This window comes from Akebia trifoliata, chromosome 2 (assembly GCF_017979445.1).
Source record: "Akebia trifoliata isolate Shusen 1 chromosome 2, ASM1797944v1, whole genome shotgun sequence".
NCBI lineage: Eukaryota > Viridiplantae > Streptophyta > Magnoliopsida > Ranunculales > Lardizabalaceae > Akebia > Akebia trifoliata.
The window spans coordinates 15,265,047-15,285,069 of record NC_141376.1 but is presented as its reverse complement, the minus strand read 5'-3'; the positions used below and the strand labels follow the sequence as shown (position 1 = coordinate 15,285,069).

Sequence of the window (20,023 nt, the reverse complement as noted above, 5' to 3'; positions counted from 1 at the left end):
CTTTAATTTATATATCATCATATCAGAGTCAATATTGACGGCTTGACGCCTTGTTTTAACAGAGAAAATATTTCTTGCGAGCCAAGTATCCAAAAAGTATTGAAAGGTTCGTTATCGAGAGAAATAGGCCAAATATTGGGAGAGACAGATCAGGTACTTTGGTCCACGGCTTTGCTTGGGTCGAATTTGGTCTCTATAAGAAAGTGGTCAACCGAAGGAACTGCCTTAGCAGGTCAAATTTTAATTATATGATTTTTCATGAGAGAGAGAGAGAGGCCACGTGAGTTTTTTCATATTGGTTTCCTATGGTCAAACGTAAGGGTGTCAAATCGAAACAAGAAGAATTCCGCATAGAATTTATTTAAATATTTGAGGATATTTGGTGAGAATACAAAGGGATTTTGAAGAAGAGACCTTCAGAATGAAAACTTCTGATTACATCGATAATCAAATCGAATAAAAGTAGTTTTTTCTTTTAAAAAAAATTACCATAAATTCCTCCAATTAAAGTCCAAACAACCACACACTAAAACATAACTGAAATCCAGCTTTCCTATCCTTCATTCCTTAAAGATGTCACAAACATCAAACAATTCACACCACATTTGATTCTTCAAACAATTAATTTCCATAAATAGCCAAAAATTCAACAAATAAAAACGAAAATTTGAAGAAATACGAAATTAAGAATTCAGATCTAAAAAGATCGATCGAGAAGCTGTTTAATTGCAGATGGAGACGACTGAAGAGCTCAAGCTTGTGAAGCTTATTTATACTCAACCGATAATAGAACTAACAAAATTGTGTATAATCACGTCTAAAAATCAAAATCTTCAATTTAAATCCCTAATACAATTTATATAAAGAAAAGAGGGATTAGAGAGAGTACCTAGCGCGAGAGATCGATCGAGCAAGCAACTGAACGAGCGATTGAGAGAGAGAGAGAGATGAGATCGAGGGAGAGTGACTGAGATCGAGAAATGATCGAGCGAGCGACTGAGTGAGAGAGAGAGATGAGATCGAGAGAGAGCGACCGAGAGAGAGATGAGATCGAGGGTGATCGACTGAGATCTAGGAGACTATCAAGAGAGAGAGAGAGAAACGAGAGAGGGACAGAGATCGAGGGACGACTGAGAGAGCTTTCGTTCCAACTAATCAGACGGATATAGGGTCGGATAAAATGTAGATAAAACAATTTTTAAATGTAAAACGGCTTAATCCCGTTTTTAATTAGAAACGGATCAAATCCGTTTTATAATTTTGTTCCTAATTCACTGTTTTCTTGTAGTGATAACAACCACATGTGCTTTCAAAGTTAATCATAAAAAATGCATTGGTATAGTTCATGTTTGATATTACTTGTAGGGAACACAGGCACGAAACAATGAGCTATGATCATACTATCAGGTTGGGAGGCAAAGAGTGGTTGTTGCTACTGTACACGTCAATACTTCGATTTTGTAAGATCATATGGCTCCATTTGTTTCTTAGTTAAGTGTTTTTAATGTTTATTTTTTATGTTTTAATTCGATCAAATATTCGATTGCATGTGTATGGAATGCTTTTGTGTGTGTGTGGGTTAGTTATAGGAGGTACTAAATAGTCATTGAAGGAATGTAACCAAGTCTAGATCATGAGTTTGTTGTTATTGCATTCTAACTTCATGATTGAAAACATGTGAGACCAATGATGACGTATACAAAAATAATATAATTATTTTTTATCACATTTATCATTTTTGATAATTTAAAATATCTTTTTATCTAAAAGGTTTATTTCCATTCAAAAAATCTCTATTGTATTAAGTCAAGAATACTAAGCAATGCTATTCTTTCTTTCTTTTTTGCTTTTTATTTTTCTTTTTTTTTTTAATACTAAGAATACTTTTTAATATTTTTTATTTTGGGATTTGGTTGGTGAGGTTTAAACTTTTTTTTCATATTTCTATTTTTTGGTTGGGAGGAGGATTGGGAAAAGGAGAAAGATATGAATATATATATATATATATTGCAAAATGACAATGTCATTGATTTATGTAATAAAGTAGCGAACCTGCGAGACAGTCACTTGAAACCTACGAGATCATCACTTGAAAAACCTATAATCTCATTGTTCATGTTTTGGAAATTAAAATGATCAGTGAGCCAGAATCGAAATTCCGGCAAAAGTTGATCACAAAATTTCTCTTTATTAAACAAGTTACACAAAAGTAGAATTTAAACAAATGAGCATATAGTGAAAGGCATGGTTTTAAATCTATACGCGCAGTCTTTTCTCTGTTAAGTCTTAGACATATCATTTATTTTGTTCTTGATATCAGAGAAATCCTTGGCGATAACTACTTGAGGTCTGGATACCAAATTTCTTATTTCAGCACCTCTTTCTTTGCTTTTCTGCTGAGAGGGCCTATGATGATCTGCAAAGATTTGCCGACATCGTTTAATTTAAAACCAGCCTTGATGGGAGCAACTGACCACCCTGAGCTGCACTGCAAAAGGTTTTAAAAAAAAAAAAAATTATTCTACGATGGAGGCATAGGGGGATGGGAGGGCATCACATTATCATGATTAAAAAAAGTTCCCTTAGTTGGTCAACACACCACTTTTTCTTTTCCTGAAAGAGACTTCAGACTTGTAAAAACTTCAATCATGGAAGATGTGGGGGGAAATTTTTGGATTTAGACATGTGGCTCGAACGATTCTCGGAAGCATGGACTTGAAGCTCGGACGCATGGATGCTCAACTCGAGCGTACACCACCAACCCATCAAGTAGCTCGGATAAAGTGCTCCGTAGATATCAAAGGTTAGTGTGGATCGATAAGACGGATCTGACAGATGTGCTATTGATTGACAGCTTTGACAACTCATACCGTGTCAGATCAGTTCTGATTACTCCAGGATTGTCAGAGCAGTTGCAACTACCCCTGCAACTGACACATTAAAGAGTAAGTAAACTACTTTGAATCACCTCAGGGGATAGGACAGAAAACGATCAATGAAATCCCTATAAAGGGGAGTCTCTATAGATGAAGAAGGGGGTTGGATCTTTCTACCTTTCTCTGAAAAGATAGAGTAAGACACACAAAAGAAATTATTACAGAATCTAACTTGATCGTCGGAATGGACTTATTTGCAGGTCCAGTCGAGCTTCTAAAAGAAGGAAGAGCATCTGGAGGTAGAGTGAAAACTAGCATCTACAGGAGATATAATCAAACAATGTTAGCAAATCTTTGCAGACCATCATAGGCCTCTCAACAGAAAAGCAAAAAAAGAGGTGAAGATATAAGAAATTTTGTATCCAAACCACAAGTGGATGTGGCCAATGATTTCTCAGATTTCAAGGACAAAATAAATGATGTCTAAGAATTCCCTTACTAGGTCGGATTATCACGACTAAAAAAATTCCCTTACTAAGTCAACACACCACTTTTTTAATTTTTCTTTTCCTGAAAGAGGCCTCAGACTTGCAAGAACTTGTATCATAGAAGATATAATCAAACGATGTCGGGCAATCTTTATAGACCATCATAGGCCCTTTCAACAGAAAAACTAAAAAAGAGGTGCTGATATAAGAAATTTGGTATCCAGACCTCAAGCAGATGTGGCCAAGGATTTCTCAGATTTCAAGGATAAAATAAATGATGTCTAAGAATAGACAGCGAAAAAGACTGCATGTATAAATTATAAGACTAAACAGCAAAACGACTAAGTGTATAAATTATAATTGTTGACCTAAAATGTGATCAACTTTTTTGTAAATTGTTCAATCCGTTTTAAAAATTAGTGGGATACGTATAACTTGTCAAGCCATCTCTGTGGTGGACAATACCGAGACCGAGGCATATAGGATGGGTCATCTCAGTCTCGGACGAGATTTAAAACCATGCCTCACTCACTCTTCAAATGTTGGACCTCACTTAGATTTAGTAAAGCTCGCCACATCTTCCTTAATAATCTCCCTCTCTCCCTCTCTCGTTCTTGTTTGATGTGTTTGTGTATCTGTTATGGGTAGCTTTAATTTATATACATCATCCTATAAGAGTTAATATTGAAGGATCGACGCCTTACTGCAACTGAGAAAACATTTCTTGTCAGCCAAGTATTCAAAAAGTGTTATAATAACTTTTAGAAGAAATTGGTCAAATATTGAGTGAGACAGATCAAGTACTTTTGTCCATAGTTTTGTGTGGGTCAAATTTGGCGAAGGAACTACCTCAGTGGGTCCATACGTAACACCCTGAAAATACTAATAATCATAACATATAATATCGATAATTAAATATTAAGTAAATGAATTAATAATATATATTTATAGTTATATTTCAATAATAATTAAAATAAAGTCTAATAGATATTAGTATTGGGTCAGGATCCCTTGACCCCTAATAATGACTCATGAAAAAATCACATGATCCCATCTTTTAAATGTAAAATCCAATGGTTGAGATTTATCTTTGGGATAAATCTAATTGTATTATCATATAGACCTTCATAGTCTCAAACCACTTCTATATATTACGCCACTTTATATTGTTATGATATGGTTAAGTAATTTAAGAAATAATAATACCAACCAAACATGATTCTAGGCTGTGAATTGTAAATTTAGTAAATTTTAATCAAAATTACCCCTAAATAAATACGTCAACTTAGAAACAATTGTGGTACCTCCACATATATGATAACTACAAGTTAGAGAATCCAAATGGAACTCTCCCACTATTAGTTTGACTCCTTCAAATTTGGCCAAGCTAACTTTACTTGATTGGATTGAGGTCAGTCACCATCAAAACTCAATAGAACTAACTCATCAGGTCTATTTGTTAACCTGGTTGACATACGTCGAAAATGCATGATTGGGTTCCAAGTTTGTCATTTATAAATAATATTATTGTGAAAAAAATATATTTAATATTAAAAAATTACTTTTAAAGGAAAACTCTAACATCTAAGACTCATGTGGAAATTAGTATTATCCACTACATTCACTATTTAATAATATCCTACCTTTTATCTTCAGTGAAAAAAATTATGGTATGTTAGGTATTTTACATGATAAATGCTTATTTGTATTAATTGCAAAATATTTATAGTAAATAAGATTAAAATGTATTTAGCATTTATTATATGTAAAAAACTATTTATAATGTAAATAAATATTTATTGTAAAACAGTGACGCATCCTTATCTATTTTGCTAGAAGACAAAATAGATAGGGGTATGTTAAGAAAACATATGCCATTGAGAGGAGTGAGTTCCTTCTCAAGAGAAATCAAAGAGAGAGAGAGAGAGAGAGAGAGAGAGGAGATGGTTTCTCTTGAGAGAAATCTAAGAGAGAGAGTTGCGAGAGGGAGAGAGAGGAAAAAATGAAGAAGAAAGGTTTGGGAGAGGGTTGTAGATACTTGAAGAAGATTGGGTTAAAAAATTGATGGTTTTTTTTTGAAACAATTGATGGGGATGGTTAAGTAATTTCACAAAAGTTGATGTAAGGAGGTCATTGTAATAATTTAAAGGTTTTAAGTTACACATGATTTGTAACAGGGAGAATCTATGACCGTTGGATTGTGTGCAATCCTATATATATAGGTATCCAATTGCTTTTGAATCATGCAAATGATATAAGAATATATATATTTAGTTGGTTTCACAGCATCTTTAACCATAAGAATACGTTTAGGTTGCTTTAAACCACGGTGAATCATTCAGTCTGTTTAGAATCATGTTTAATAATTTAAAAATATGATTCTGATTTTGCAATGGATCATAGGTATGAATATGGATGTTCTGCCCAAATTGCTATAAAACAAATAACAATATCTTAGGACAAGGGTTGCTAATGGCCTAACTTATTTTCAACACACAACAAATTGTTGGAATAGGCCAACAATCCCCTATTTTGTCTAGATTTCTCTTCTAAATCCTCGGATTTAAAACTTTTATTCACAAGTTGAAATGTCCATTTTCCTAGATTTTGTGAGTAAAACTAAAAAAAATGGTCTCAAATGCCCAAGACCAACTCTGGAAATACTACTAAAAGCATTGTTTATTATAATTAATGGGGACACAAGTTAACAAGTTAGGCAGATTCAAAATAGGGTATTTATATTAACTAAGTAAATATGGAAAGATCTAATCCAAATGAATAACCAAGCATAAATAAATGAGTGGTTTAAAGTAGTTGAAAAGTGATTTAAAAAAAAAAAAATTATATGATTTTATATTTTTTAAATATTTTGAATATTGATAATTTGAAAATAAGGCATTTGTTCATATCGGATCAATTTCATGTTAAGATGAAATGAAATGGATCGGATTCAGTTCGCATATTCGTTAGTCCTATTAGATCGGGTTGGGTACATGTATAAATTTTTTTGGATTGGTATTGGAGTGGTAGTGTTCCAATACCGAACTGATTAATAAATGTGATGCAACATTATGCCCACTAACTCACCTCAAAATTTATGTTAAAATTATGTGTATCTAATTAAGTAGTATTAGAAAGTAAGATGGCTCGATCAGCTAATCCAAAGAACCGTCTCAAGAATTGCCCTCAGATGGCTCATATCTGTAGGCCCTTCATGTAATCAGACGTCAATTTGTAATACAACATACAAAACCAAAATTGAACTAACTCAAATGGACCTAGAGAGATGAAACAATGGTTTAGTGTCTCATTCATAGCTTTAATTCATTGCACACTGCAGACTTAAGATAGCCGACTATGAAAGAAACCATCTCAGGAAAATAATTGGAGATTGTCCTCTCAAAGTATCTTACACCAAAGACTTGGTTTCCCCTTGCATGCCCACTGCAAGTATTGTTGTTTAAGAATTCCACCCCCCCTTCGCCCCACACCCAAAAAAAATAAAAATCAGATTCATTACTAAAGAGATTATGATCCCAATGCAAACTAGTTTATGATTAAGGAACAAAATTTGAAAACTTGAAATAGTAAAGACAACACAATTGCACAAAACATAAGGATTTATGTGGTTCAGCAGTGTGCCTACGTCCACCAAACAAAACAAGAACAATCACAATTTTCTAATTAGTTTTATAGTCCTAGAAATCTCAAAAGATGAAAACTCTCTAAAACAAAAACCCTCAAAAATTGGAAAACCCTTAGAAAAATATTGGACGATTGCCCTTTTCATATCCCTTAAAGTGCAAGAGACTCTGCTGCTCTGCGTAGTGCAACAGCATACAAGACATTTATACAATACAAGACACTCTACAAATCAATGTTTAAAATTTTGGCATTCCATCAAGGACCTCATTGACTAAAAAAGTTAGAATTTTAGTAAAAATCAAGTTTTCTATCAAGGTGATATATGCACAAACAAACTAGGGCCTGGCAAGGCAACTGTTACAACATGAAAAAAGCCCATATTCGGCAATCCATGGCTGTCAAATTTCATAAAATTTGACAGGCCAAAGCGTCAAAATTTTCATTGTCGGTTTATTGTATTTTGTTGATGGGCTAAAATTGTCAAATTAATAAAGGATGGAAGAAATTCAGCCGTTCTAAGCCATCGGATCTAGGGAACAACATAAATTTCACAGTTGCGAGCCTTGGCCCATCAAATTTTCTTGTCAAAATTCTCAGTTTTCACGTAGTGTCTTATATATCTATTATCAACTTTCTTTCTAGTTTTGAGTAATGGTTTTGTTAACAAGAGGCTACCCTTTGTTTACTTTCCATTGAAGGAAGTAAAACTTGCCAATATGCCAGTTCAAATAATTATAATTCAGTATGTATTCTTCAGTCTTCAATAAAAAAAAAACTAATTTTTTGATGCTTTTTGATGCGATGATGGATCTCTGAAGAAGCTTAAAACAATATTATGTTGAACTCTATTAAAGAATAATTAATCGGCTCAGCTAATCTTGGAAGATATAGAAATAATAAATATCTGCACAAAAGAAAATTTCCTTGGAAATGCAGATTGTATACACTCTATTATATATAAAGTATTTTAAGAAAATTGTGAAATTGGTCATAAAGTTCAAAAACATTTTCACGTTGTACCATAGGACATTCTAATGAAGTGCACATAGATTTCACATCGATCATCAAAGAAATGAATATAAGTCACTAGGAACACATCTCAACTAAAACTCCATCACACAAGGGAACCATGATGTGAAAAAAGCCCAAATTTGACACCCATTGGATGTCAAATTTCATAAAATTTGACGGACCAAGAAGTCAAATTAGTGTCGAATTTTTCATTGTCAAATTTTTTTTTTCGACGGGTCGAAACTGTCAAATTAATGAAGGATGGGAGAAATTCGACAGCTATAAGCCGTCAAATCTGGGAACATCAGGAATTTTGATGGTCCTAGACCGTCAAAATTCAATTTCTAAACTTTTTGGGCCTTAGCCCGTCAAAATTTTATGTCGAATTTTCCAGTTTTCACATAGTGAACACCCTATATACAAGACATCGAAAGCTGAATAATTAATTCTCATCAAATTCGATAGAGTAACGCCGAGTATCCTATCATGATCAAGGATATCAAATTTTCAACAACCAATGTTGGGGATGAGTTCAATCCAATTGGAAAAGCCTATATGTTCATCTAGAAGATCATATTTAACTAGTTTAATTACTTAATTAAAAAACTATAATCGGAAGGCCTAGCAAAACGTTTGCAAGTTATTAAAATCTAATAAGGATTCTATCCAAAATTCAACGGTCAATGGGTTTCCTTATTATTGACAAACTCTTATTAGAATTCAACTTAATTAAAATGTGTAAGCTGGTCGGATTATCATAAAAGTGAGTCTAACACAGGAACCATGCAACCCAATAGTTTTGATGTGTGTACAAGAATGAAAATTCATTGAATATTTTCTAGCTAATTATAAGAACCCAATAGGGTTTACATAGAAAATAAAATCTAAAACAAATATAATTCAACAATAATATTAATGAAATTAATAATTTGGTGTAACGGCATACACCTCATTACATTTTAAATTCCAATACAACAAACATATGAAAATAAATTATTATAGGTTACAAGAACAACTAACCTTGCATGATGAAATTTAAAATTAAATAACCCTAATCAATCTTATTGCAAGTGTCAACCTCACTGGATTTGGGAACACTAGGCAGTTTCCCACAATCATAGGGTAATGCATTAATAAGCCGAACAAAGAGATGCTTATAGAAGATTTTATCTCTAAAGAATTTGATCAACCATCCCGATTTTTCTTGTTGAATCCACCCTGAAAGATATGATCTTACTATAAAACTAGCGGCGCGCCACCTCCTCTCCTTGACATACATCTCTATGGCTGCCGCAACTTCTTGGGGTACAATTTGTCCATGTTGAAGAAATGAGTTCCCAATATGTCGGCCGAGCACAACCGCATCTTCCAATGCTGCACAACCTCCTTGGCCAAGATCAGGAGTCATGGGGTGCATTGCATCACCTGCGACCGTGATGTTCCCTTTGCATAGGGGTTTGTATATAAGGTCCCATGGATACCTAAACATCAGTGGAGCGCATGATAATGTGGATAGGTCAGCGTGTCGAACGATGTCTAAGAACATTGGAGGGAAGTTAGCCGAATTCTCTAATACGTTCTTTTGTATCAGGTCTGGGTCTCCCTTTTTCAACTCCTCGCCTATAATAAAGAAAAATTGGTGAATAAATGATGGATGATAAGCAATTACTATGACCATAGTTTTAAATCTTGGTTTTTAGTCTCGTCTTGTCCACGAAAGAAGAAAAATAGAAGAGAGAGAAAAACTAAACTCCTTATTTGTGAACAATACCAAGATGACGATTTTTAAAGACTACAGATAAACGGACACTCTTTGTATGCTCTTAGACATGGCATGTGAACAGAACCATAGATCTTTTTTCCTTGTGTATCTTAAAGAAAAAGATCTATGGCTCTGTTTACTGCCACATCAGAGAACATACAAAGAGAGTCAGGTTTAGAGCGCCAGGTTAACACGACTTGACTCGATTGAATTCGGAGCTGACTTTGTACGAAAATTTCTTAGAACTCAAAAAAGGCTCATTTGAGTAACTGGAAATGTGACCAAGTCAACACAGTATACAATGTTATAAAAGCTAATATGATCTCATACGTATAAAATGGTCAAAATATATTTATATGGTTACAATATTAATAAAGATATATTTTAGTAATTAACTCGTACCAACTCCGAGTGGACTCATGGGTCGTCAAGTTGACTCGACTCTTCTCAATGGAAATAAAGCCTACCTCCAGTGGAGAACCAGTAAATCTCTTTATCAGTTAGAGTAGCGAAACCAACCCTACTGCCATGACCAACAAGCATCTGGAGTTCCTGTTTCAATCCATGGCCTTCAGGAAACACAGCTAATCCACGCACTGCAAACCGGCCCGACTGGACCGGGTCAGCGAGTCCCAACCAACGCGCGACCACCGAGTGCAGCCCATCACACCCAACCAAAATCTGATGTTGATTTGAAAAAAAAAAAAAACAAAAACAAAAACAAAAAACTTGTGTCAGCTCACATAGAGACTAAAAGGTGGTGTAGCATACAACTGGGCACCCATCATGCTCAGCCGAAACCTGTTCTAAAGAAGCAGAATGTACATTTGATCATCCTAACATGACTAAGCCCAAATCCATCCTACCGGACTTGGACCGAGCTCAGATTGATTTTATAAAATAAAATAAAATAAAATAAAAAAAAGTTTGATTTGAGGGAAAACTTGTTATTTTATAAAGTATTTTACTAACACCCCTGCAAAATTGGCCATAATAGGTTTACCCCCTTGGCTGAGAGTTAAGGTCCTTTTTATTGATGAATTGACGGTGAAAATTTAATTTCATTAAAAATATCCTTCAAAAGCTTAAATTTTGAATAAAATCAAAATTTCACAGTCAATTCATAAAACAAGGGACATTGGTTCGTAAACCTAATTTCAGTTGAAGAGGATATTTAAAAAATCTCTATTTTGTCATACTTTTTTATTACATTATCAAGTAACCATACATAATATACACATACAAGATATACCGACAGGGCAGGGCTGAATAGAGTTGAGCATTGTTAGGCCCTAGTCCAATTCCAATTTTCTAGCCTGACCCTATCTTTGTGGGCTCAAGATCAAGGCTCTTACCTTTATTTTATTTTTTTTGGTTGGGTTGGTCTGGGTAAGTTTATCAGGTCAGCAGACCCAATTCCCTTATATATATATATGGTCGAAAGAAAATTTTAAATTTGATGGGACTTCATGAATTCCATTAGCCCTTACTCACCTTAGTGTTGATGATAGTACCATCCTCTAAGCGTAGGATAGTGATGGTTGAACCGTCTTGTGTGTGGCTCTGAATTGAACTTAGCTTTGATGAGAAGCGAATGGTTTCGACTGGCAGTTCCGCTGCAAGAACTTCTAGTAAGGTTTTCCTATGTACTGGCCTAACTGCAATTCTGCATTAACCAATATTTTGACTTTGACTTTTAGACAGGCTAATCAAGCAATACTTAACCAAATTCTCTAAAAGGTAGAGTTTCTTTTTTTTTTGTGAAATTCCCATTTTCGAGTACTACTTATTTTAATTTCAAAAATGGTAAATATACCAGTTTTGGAATTAAAACATTTTATGTTAGTGGGGAAAATTTTCATTATTTTATGAAACAGTAAATATGTTTTCCCATTTAATTTTACAATTTTCAGCGCATGTTTTCAGCACTAAATCAACCTATACCAATATACAATAGTGCCACGCGGAACAGTCTTTTCGGCCCATTGAAAGCCCTATATATAATGATGAGTATTAGTAATGAGTATAAATGGTTCACTTACGCTTCAGGACCGGTAAGAGAAGCTTCCTGCACGGTTCCAGCTTCAACATTGGTAAAGATCGCCCTGAGAGAAATTTGCCAAAGTGCCAAGTTATGATATTAGTTAGGTGGACTTAGATATGCACCATGTAAAGGCATATAAAACAATATAATATATACAGTTATCCTATTTACTTTTGTATCCACGTGTCTATATCAAATTTTATGACTTTTTATTATTATTATGGAATTTGTGTCATATTTTTTAATGAATCGTGATAATCTGATTTAGGCACATGGCATTATCAATTGACACCCCTGACATGACAAGTTCAAGGACTGTAGGTCTGCATTACTCGGGATACAGACTCGCACCTTTTTTGTGATTTTGTATCCTGAGGAATGCACATCTTCGATTCCTGAGCCTGTCACGTCAGGGATGTCGATTGAATATGTCACGCGCCTAAGTCAGATTATCACTAACTCTTTTTTAATACTTAAATAATTTATATTGGAGTACATAATTATAATCATGTTCTAGTGGCAATCGTAATCTTATTCAAGTTTGGGTTGTATCGCACAGTTAGGCAACTTGAACACAATAATCCAACCTGTTTATTAAAGGGTAAATTACCATTTCGTGAGCTAAATATGATGAAATTCTGATTTCAAATAACTCTTCATTTTAATTTCCAAATCGTGAACAGGGCAGATTTTTCAAGTGACAACCTCACAGGTTTGAAGTGGCAATCTAGTTGATATATATTTTTTTTCTACAATGACAATCTCGCTTATCACGTTCTGGGAAATTTCTCTTTAATAAGTGGGTTGTGTTCAGGTTTAAGGCTTCTACAAGATTATTAACGTTGTTGCGAAATTTCTCGAGTCGTGTGCTCTGAGTTGACTTTAAATTGCTTGTGTCACCATAGTCACAAAATTCTCTGAATTTTTCAAAAAAAAAAAATTGTAAAATTCTCCAAATAATTAAGGGACTACGCCGAGCAAATCAACAAATAATCTATAATTTAGCAATTAATTACTGAATATGGTAACATTTTATCCTACTACGTTAAAATTTTAAAGAGAAAAAAAAAAACCTTACTTTTTACAAGGGGCATAGATGGAGGTGAGGTGGTTTGCAACACCAAGGGCATGAAGAGCAAGCCAGGCATTTGGGAACAGAGATAGGGCTGCACCAGTGGTTCTTAATTCATGGGACCTCTCTAGCACCAAAGTCCGAACCCCTACTCTCTTCAGAGCTAAGGCTGTGGCCAGACCTGCAATTCCTGCTCCCACTATCACCACATCTTCCTTAATAATTTCCATCTCTCTCTCTCTCTTTCTTCCTTTCTTTCTTGTTTGATGTGTTTATGTGTGTATCTGTTACGAGTGGCTTTAATTTATATATATCATCATATCAGAGTCAATATTGACGGATTGACTCCTTGTTTTAACAGAGAAAATATTTCTTGTCAACCAAGTATTCAAACTGTAAATTAATTAAAAGAACTTTTAGAAGGTTCGTTGATATTTTTAAATTTGAGTATATATTTTTAATTAATGTTGAATAAGCTTAGGATGGATTGGCTCGATTGGTTCTGATTGAACTCAATTGGTCCAAACTGGATCCGTTTCGGTGCTTTAGGGATCAATTAATTTTCAATCAAACAGTGTTACGATGGGCAAAAACAGTTGTCTAGAATGGAGGATCTAATATGATTTATCTACTGCAGAAATTGTTAATGTGGGCCATAATTGATAATTGTTCTATTAGATATCAGTTGTGGTGTCACTACAACATTTTTGATGTACAGGGGCGCATTACAACAGCGGATAATTTTATCCGCCTCTATTGATATATTTGTTGCAGCGGATAATTTTATCCGTCACTATAGATACATTTTTTTGTAGCGGATAATTTTATCCGCTGCTATAGGGACATCGTACATATCACAAAGTTCACCCTATGCTTATTCATGCCATATAGTAGTGGAAAAATATGTCCGCCACTATAAAAATCATTGTTTTTATATAAAAATATTAGTTTAGTGAATTATTTTTATCATTTTTTTTTAAATTGAATATAGCAGCGGATTAGTATATCCGCCACTACAAGAACCAATTTTTTTAATAATTTTTTTTTAAAATTGACTATAGCAGCGGATTAATAAATCCGCCACTAAAAAAATCAAATTTTTTCAATTTTTTTAAATTGAATATAGCAGCGAATTAATGTATCCGCCACTAAAAAAAATCAAAATTTTTTTTTTGGTTTATTAAGTTTTATTTATCTATTTTTTTTTAATTGAATATAGCAGCGGATTATTATATCCGCCACTAAAAATATCAAAATTTCTTTATTAAAATTATAGCAACGGATTATTGCATCCGCCACTAAAATATCAATTTTGTTTTTAAGTGCGTTCTCTTTATCTATTTTTTTTTAAATAAAATATAGCAGCGGAATGTTGTATCCGCCACTATAAAAAATTAATTTTTTAAAATAAAAGCATCGTTTTAGTGATGAGTTCATTTGTTTTTAAAATTATAATATAGCAACGGATTATTGGATCCGTCACTATAAAAAATAAAAAATTGGATATAGCAGCGGATTAATATATCCGCCACTATAAAAAACCAATTTTTAAAAATAAAAACTACGATTTAATAATTAGTTATGTTTATCAATTTTTTTTTTAAATTATAATACAACAGCGGATTTTATTTCCGCAGCCATAGAGCAAATTAGGGGTCTTAACAAATGCCGCACAAAATCAATCGATTGGCGAAAATTTTCGCGGGAAGTTTAGAGAGCTCAAAATTCCGTCACTTCCTCTATTATTTTCTCCTCTTCTTTTCATTCTCTCTCTCTCTCTCTCTCAAATTAGAAGCTCAAAACTCCCACTTTCTTTGTCATTTTCTCTTCTCTTCTTCTCATTCTCTTTATCTCTTTGAAATCCCTAAAAACTTAGGAGTTTTAACGATTCGTTCTTCATCAGTTTGAGTCCCGATTGGAGTTTCTATTGACCCTTCCGTTTAGAGGCTTGGTTCAGCCCTTGATTTCCAACCTGCTTCGTGGTCGCTGTGGAAGTTTCCTTGGTAAGGATCATCCCCTTTGTCAGGTATTTTGATTACATTTACTTGTGAGGTTCAAAATAGATAGAAAGGATGCAGAGAATAAGATGAGATTAACCACATTTTCACTGATTTGTTAATTTCTAATACTATCTGTTAACCACATACTTCGTGAAACATAACTGGTCTTATTGCCATTACATAAACTTTACTTTTAAATTTGTCACATAAATTTGATGTTTAGGAAATTTCACCTAAAAAGCAAGGTCAACTGAGAGCATATCAATTTAGGTTTTTTTTTTTTTTCTGGAAAAAGTTGTGTTGATCGGTTGGGGTAAGTCGTTAAGGTTTACTAGCAATTGGCATAGTTCATTTTATTTCTGCTCTTAGTTCACATTCTGCTGTCTCTTAATTGAGATTTTTCTAACATTATATCAAATTTTGGGGACTCCAACCAGAGAAGATATTAAATGCATGAATCCAAATAACACAAAGTTCAAATTTCCTCAAATCAAAGGTCACCCATGGCACCAGGTCCGGGCTACATCTGTCGGAGGGTTTATTTTCATTTGATCTATCTTGATATTGATTGCAATCATCTCATAAACCGTCGAAGAGAATATTAACCTTCAAGTTTTGATAGAGTGTTGTTGTCATGTTTATCTTCTGATAAAAATGTTAAGACTTTATCCTTCTGCGTGTGTATGAACATGTATGCCTGTGTGCGTACATGTGAACATGTCTCTAGGTGATAGCATGAGTGTTGGTGTGGCTTGTGGGTGTGTGCATGCATGTAAAAGTTAAAAAGGAAGGTTTCTGATAAGGACCTGATCTGGTAAGGATATCAATTTGGTTTTGGATCGGCAGGGAACCATTTATAATTTGGTTGGCGTGCTTGGTTTCGCATTGGTTGCTCAATTGAGATTATCTTCTTGTTTATACGAACCCCCTTTTATTAAGATGTAAGTGCTTTAGAACCTTTCAGAGTTCCAATTTTCTTGTGTAAGTCCAGTGAAGAACCATGAACGCCTTCCCCAACCTAAATCACTCTCTTTATGTGCAATTCTGTAATCTTGGAATTTATATTATTTTGGCTGTGTTATCTTCTTTTTATGTCCAATGAGTTATTTGATTATTTTTTTATCTCGTGCTACTTGTTGAACAGTAGAAGCATCGGACCTCTTACCTTCATTCTTTATTTTTTTTATGTTAAAATTGGTATGATGTTTCATATTAATTGGTTTTCTGAAATTCATCTTGCATGCAACGCAGGTTATGTTCAATGCGGTCTTAGAGAATGCATGCAGTGAACAAGGAGCAAGGATGTCTACCATGGATAGCTCCAGTAAGAATGCTGGAGAGATACTTGATCGCCTCACACTTACTTATAACATGTTGGTTTCTCTCTCTCTCACACGCACACACACACACATGAATGTCATGCCACCTTGATGCAGAAAAGGGTGATCCTACATGAATATAGAGGGAGACATTAAAACTGATCATCGTTTACTTTTTTGTGATTTTTTGCTAATAGGACCTATCAAGCGTAGATCACCACAGAGCTGATTGAGATTATTTCTGGAGCATCTGCCCTTACTACCTAATTACAGTTTTTTTTTTTTTATCGTTCTAATTACACTTATGATGCACCCACCCTGACAATGATATGACAATAATTACACTTTTCGTTCACTTTTGAATTGTAGATGAGTACTTTCACGATGGTTCATCATACAGCTCCCCACATACCATTTAAATCTTCGGAAGAGTGGAATGCTGCTCAAGTTCAGCTTAATGGGACAATTCATTGTGACTATCCTCGTTGGTGATGCCTCTATCCTGCTTCATTTTTTTTTCGTTATTTGTTTTGCTTGTTTGTGTTGTTTTGTAGTGTAGGAATGGAGAGAAACTACTTAAAAATGTGCCGAGTAAAGTAACTAATTAGACTAGTGAAAATAAATTATGTTTACAAGTATGTTTAGCTGAATCATTGTTTAACACTACAAGTTAAGGTTGTAGGACTTCACTTATAGAGAAATACACTTTTTTTGATATACCAGTGAGAATTCCCACCTTTAGTGAGACTAAAACTCCTTCGGGGCTTGTGCAGTCCCCCCCTTGCAACACTTACCGGGTAATTGTGGGCCGTACCATACGGGGGCTGATGATGCAAGACTATGATACTTAACTAAATGGAGGGTTTGAGTTCAAGATAAGATTACCAAAAGCAATTGAAAAACATAAATTAACCCCTCATTCATCCATAGCATAAGAATATCAAATGAATAATTATATTAAAATTACAAGGCAATCACAATCGCACAATACTGAATCCCTCAAATAGGAAGAGAGGGGATGCCAATGGAAGATTGGACTTCCACTCGCTTAGAATTTCTATCATAAATCCAATGTGAATTTTTTTTTTTTTCTTCAAGATTTTAATAATAGTTTGAAGTTGTGTCCCGTTCCTATTAAATAGGATTGGTGTCTATGTGGCACACTTTAGTTAGTGTTTAAAACACCCCGAGGGCTCCTAATCAAGTTGTTCACATAAACCGATGTATTTTTTTCCTAATCAAATTGTGCCACGTAGACACTGTTCCTATCAGGTGCCACATAAATGTAGGAAATCAAATTTTATAAATTTTTTCAGGTTGTGGTAGTTATTATACAGATAAATAATCCCATCTCCAGAACTCTTGTTTTCTCTTGATTTTGTCACACAGATTCTAACAATGAAGATGAACATATTGATTGACACTCGAACAAGAATACACGTACACAAGCTAAGGTGTGTTCATATTATTATTACTTGGTGAGAACGTATTTTAGGTTGTTTTTGATAAAAAGATTGTTTGTGATTCTTGTTGCAGGTCAAACTGAGCCCAGGTTCTCGACTAGAGTTCCACAAAGTTATATCTCGGATCTTTCCTCTTGTTAGATAAGTATTTTGCTCTGTCTATGGTATTATATAGGATAGATTGTAGAGCTGAATTTTGTATTATGTGGAATCTCAGATGAGTATATCTAAGAATTTCTGAGATACCCATTTGTGATTTTTCTGTGGGGGGTTTATTGACAACCTTGAAGAAGAGGGACATTTTGACTTGAGTATATCTCAGTCGAGACAATTTCAATATTTTTCTCAATAGAAACATTGCCTTGAGATGAGTGGTCATATACTTTGTATTATATCATCCAAAAGTGGATATAATTATTGGAACCTGAACTAGAATTAAAAACCGTGGTTCTGAATCCATTTTTATTGGTGCTGATTAGAGTCATATCTAAAAAATTTGAACCAATTAAGAATGCATACTCTGATATTCTGATGATAGTAATGAAGTACTGCAACATATGTATTAATGAGAGTGGGAATTGATTGTGTTTTGGGCTGTTTGCATTATTTCGTTGACTAGCCTCAAAGGTACTCTACCAACAACATTCTTTCATTGCATAATATATAGCCCATTTCATTTAGTCTTTCCTTTATTTTATTTCTTGAATATTGAATTTTGACATCTTGCACGCCTGAGAGCACATTTTACATATCCCAAATGAAGGCCAAAATACTCAAAAGATGATGCAAAGGCTGTCATGGTACAGATATTGAATGTTGTTGCATTTTGCCATCTACAAGGTGTGGTACACCGGGATCTTAAGCCAGAGGTAGAGCATATTCCCATGTAACTTGTTAGTTTATTTTATAAGATGGAATTACTTCTAGGGGATGCTCTTGTCATGCGAGTTGGAAGTTATTTATTTGTTAATCTACCTTGGGAAATAAGATTTCCCATCTTGGAAGTTATTGCATATTCTCATGACACATAGTGATTACTGGATAATTAGTAGATTTTTGTTTATTTTTCTGCATTCTTCTCTAAGTGTAGCTATTTCAATGGATTAGAATTTCCTGTTTACTTCAAAGGATGAAAACTCCCCATTGAAGGCTATAGACTTTGGATTGTCAGATTTTGTCAAACCAGGTTGGTTTTGATTCCCTGGTGACAAGTATCCACTTCAAATACTGTTGATTTTAGTCTACTTTCACCCTCAAGAGTTATAAACGGATTTCTAATGCCTCTATTGGTTTGCAGATGAAAGGCTTAATGACATTGTGGGAAGTGCGTACTATATAGCACCTGAAGTTTTACATAGATCTTACAGCATAGAAGCTGATGTATGGAGTATTGGCGTGATAGCATATATTCTTCTATGTGGAAGCCATCCATTTTGGGCTCGAACTGAATCCGGGATCTTTCGGGCAGTTCTTAAAGCTGATCCAAGTTTTGATGAACCACCTTGGCCTTCACTATCTTCTGAGGCAAAGGATTCTGTCAAGTGTCTATTGAATAAAGACCCATGCAAAAGAATGACTGCTGCTCAGGCTCTAAGTGAGTACATTTATCCTGTCAAAAATGCTGGATTTCTGGTGTTATATTCATGAACCAGTGAAAAAATTATGATAATGTAAAAGTACCTCTCGACATTCTAATATTCAAGCTTATGAAGGCACATACACTACGTAAAAACCTCAAAATTCTCTTAATAGGTTATGTTTGATTTGAGATGGGATGAAAAAATTTAAAACATAAATCTTAAGAAAAGATATAGAAATAGATACAATTAAATGGTGAAAACAAGGTTCTCCAAATAGTCGTGATAAATTTGCATTTTTTTTTCTGTTTTGGGTGTCTTGTTATACAATACTCAATTTTCGGATTCATATTCTTTAGCGTGGTGATCCGAGTGTCATTTAATTTTTTAATTGAAATTTACTTTTAATCTTACAACAAGTTTCCTGCTTGTAACTATGAGTTCTTTAAGAAGTACTACTCTAAATATGAGTTCTTTAAGATTGAAACAAAGGTATGTTGATTAACTTGTTTTTCCATTGTTTTTCATTTATCTCTGTTCAATATAAATTAGATGTTATCTTTGAGAAAAAACGATATGCTTGTGCATGAGATGCATGCTAATATTTATCTGTTTTTTTTTTTTTTTTTTTTTTTTTAGGGGGGGGGGGGGGGGCTACATCAAATTGAGTCTGATTTCTTGTTTGGATGACATCCTCACAGAAAATCATTCCTTAGCCCATTCCAAGAATCCAACCATATGAAAAGTAGTCTCCAATAAACATTAA

The 20,023-nt window shown here is 34.1% G+C and overlaps 1 protein-coding gene and 1 pseudogene across 2 annotated transcripts; one reads left to right on the top strand and one right to left on the bottom strand.

Annotated features, from left to right (window-relative positions):
• Nucleotides 1-8,916: 8,916 nt before the first annotated feature.
• LOC147409750 (monooxygenase 3-like) lies at nucleotides 8,917-13,183 on the bottom strand. The gene is made up of 5 exons (XM_086431812.1): nucleotides 12,905-13,183; nucleotides 11,825-11,887; nucleotides 11,277-11,448; nucleotides 10,250-10,463; nucleotides 8,917-9,640 (listed from the first exon to the last, which is right to left on the bottom strand). Exons 1-5 carry the CDS (start codon nucleotides 13,126-13,128, stop codon nucleotides 9,072-9,074), a joined length of 1,242 nt encoding a protein of 413 aa, XP_086287938.1. The 5' UTR covers nucleotides 13,129-13,183; the 3' UTR covers nucleotides 8,917-9,071.
• Nucleotides 13,184-16,711: 3,528 nt separating this feature from the next.
• Nucleotides 16,712-19,327, top strand: LOC147409749 (CDPK-related protein kinase pseudogene; annotated as a pseudogene). Its single transcript, XR_015175467.1, has 4 exons — nucleotides 16,712-17,671; nucleotides 17,754-18,549; nucleotides 18,788-18,866; nucleotides 18,978-19,327. The product of XR_015175467.1 is annotated as a CDPK-related protein kinase pseudogene (transcript).
• The last annotated feature ends 696 nt before the right edge of the window (nucleotides 19,328-20,023 follow it).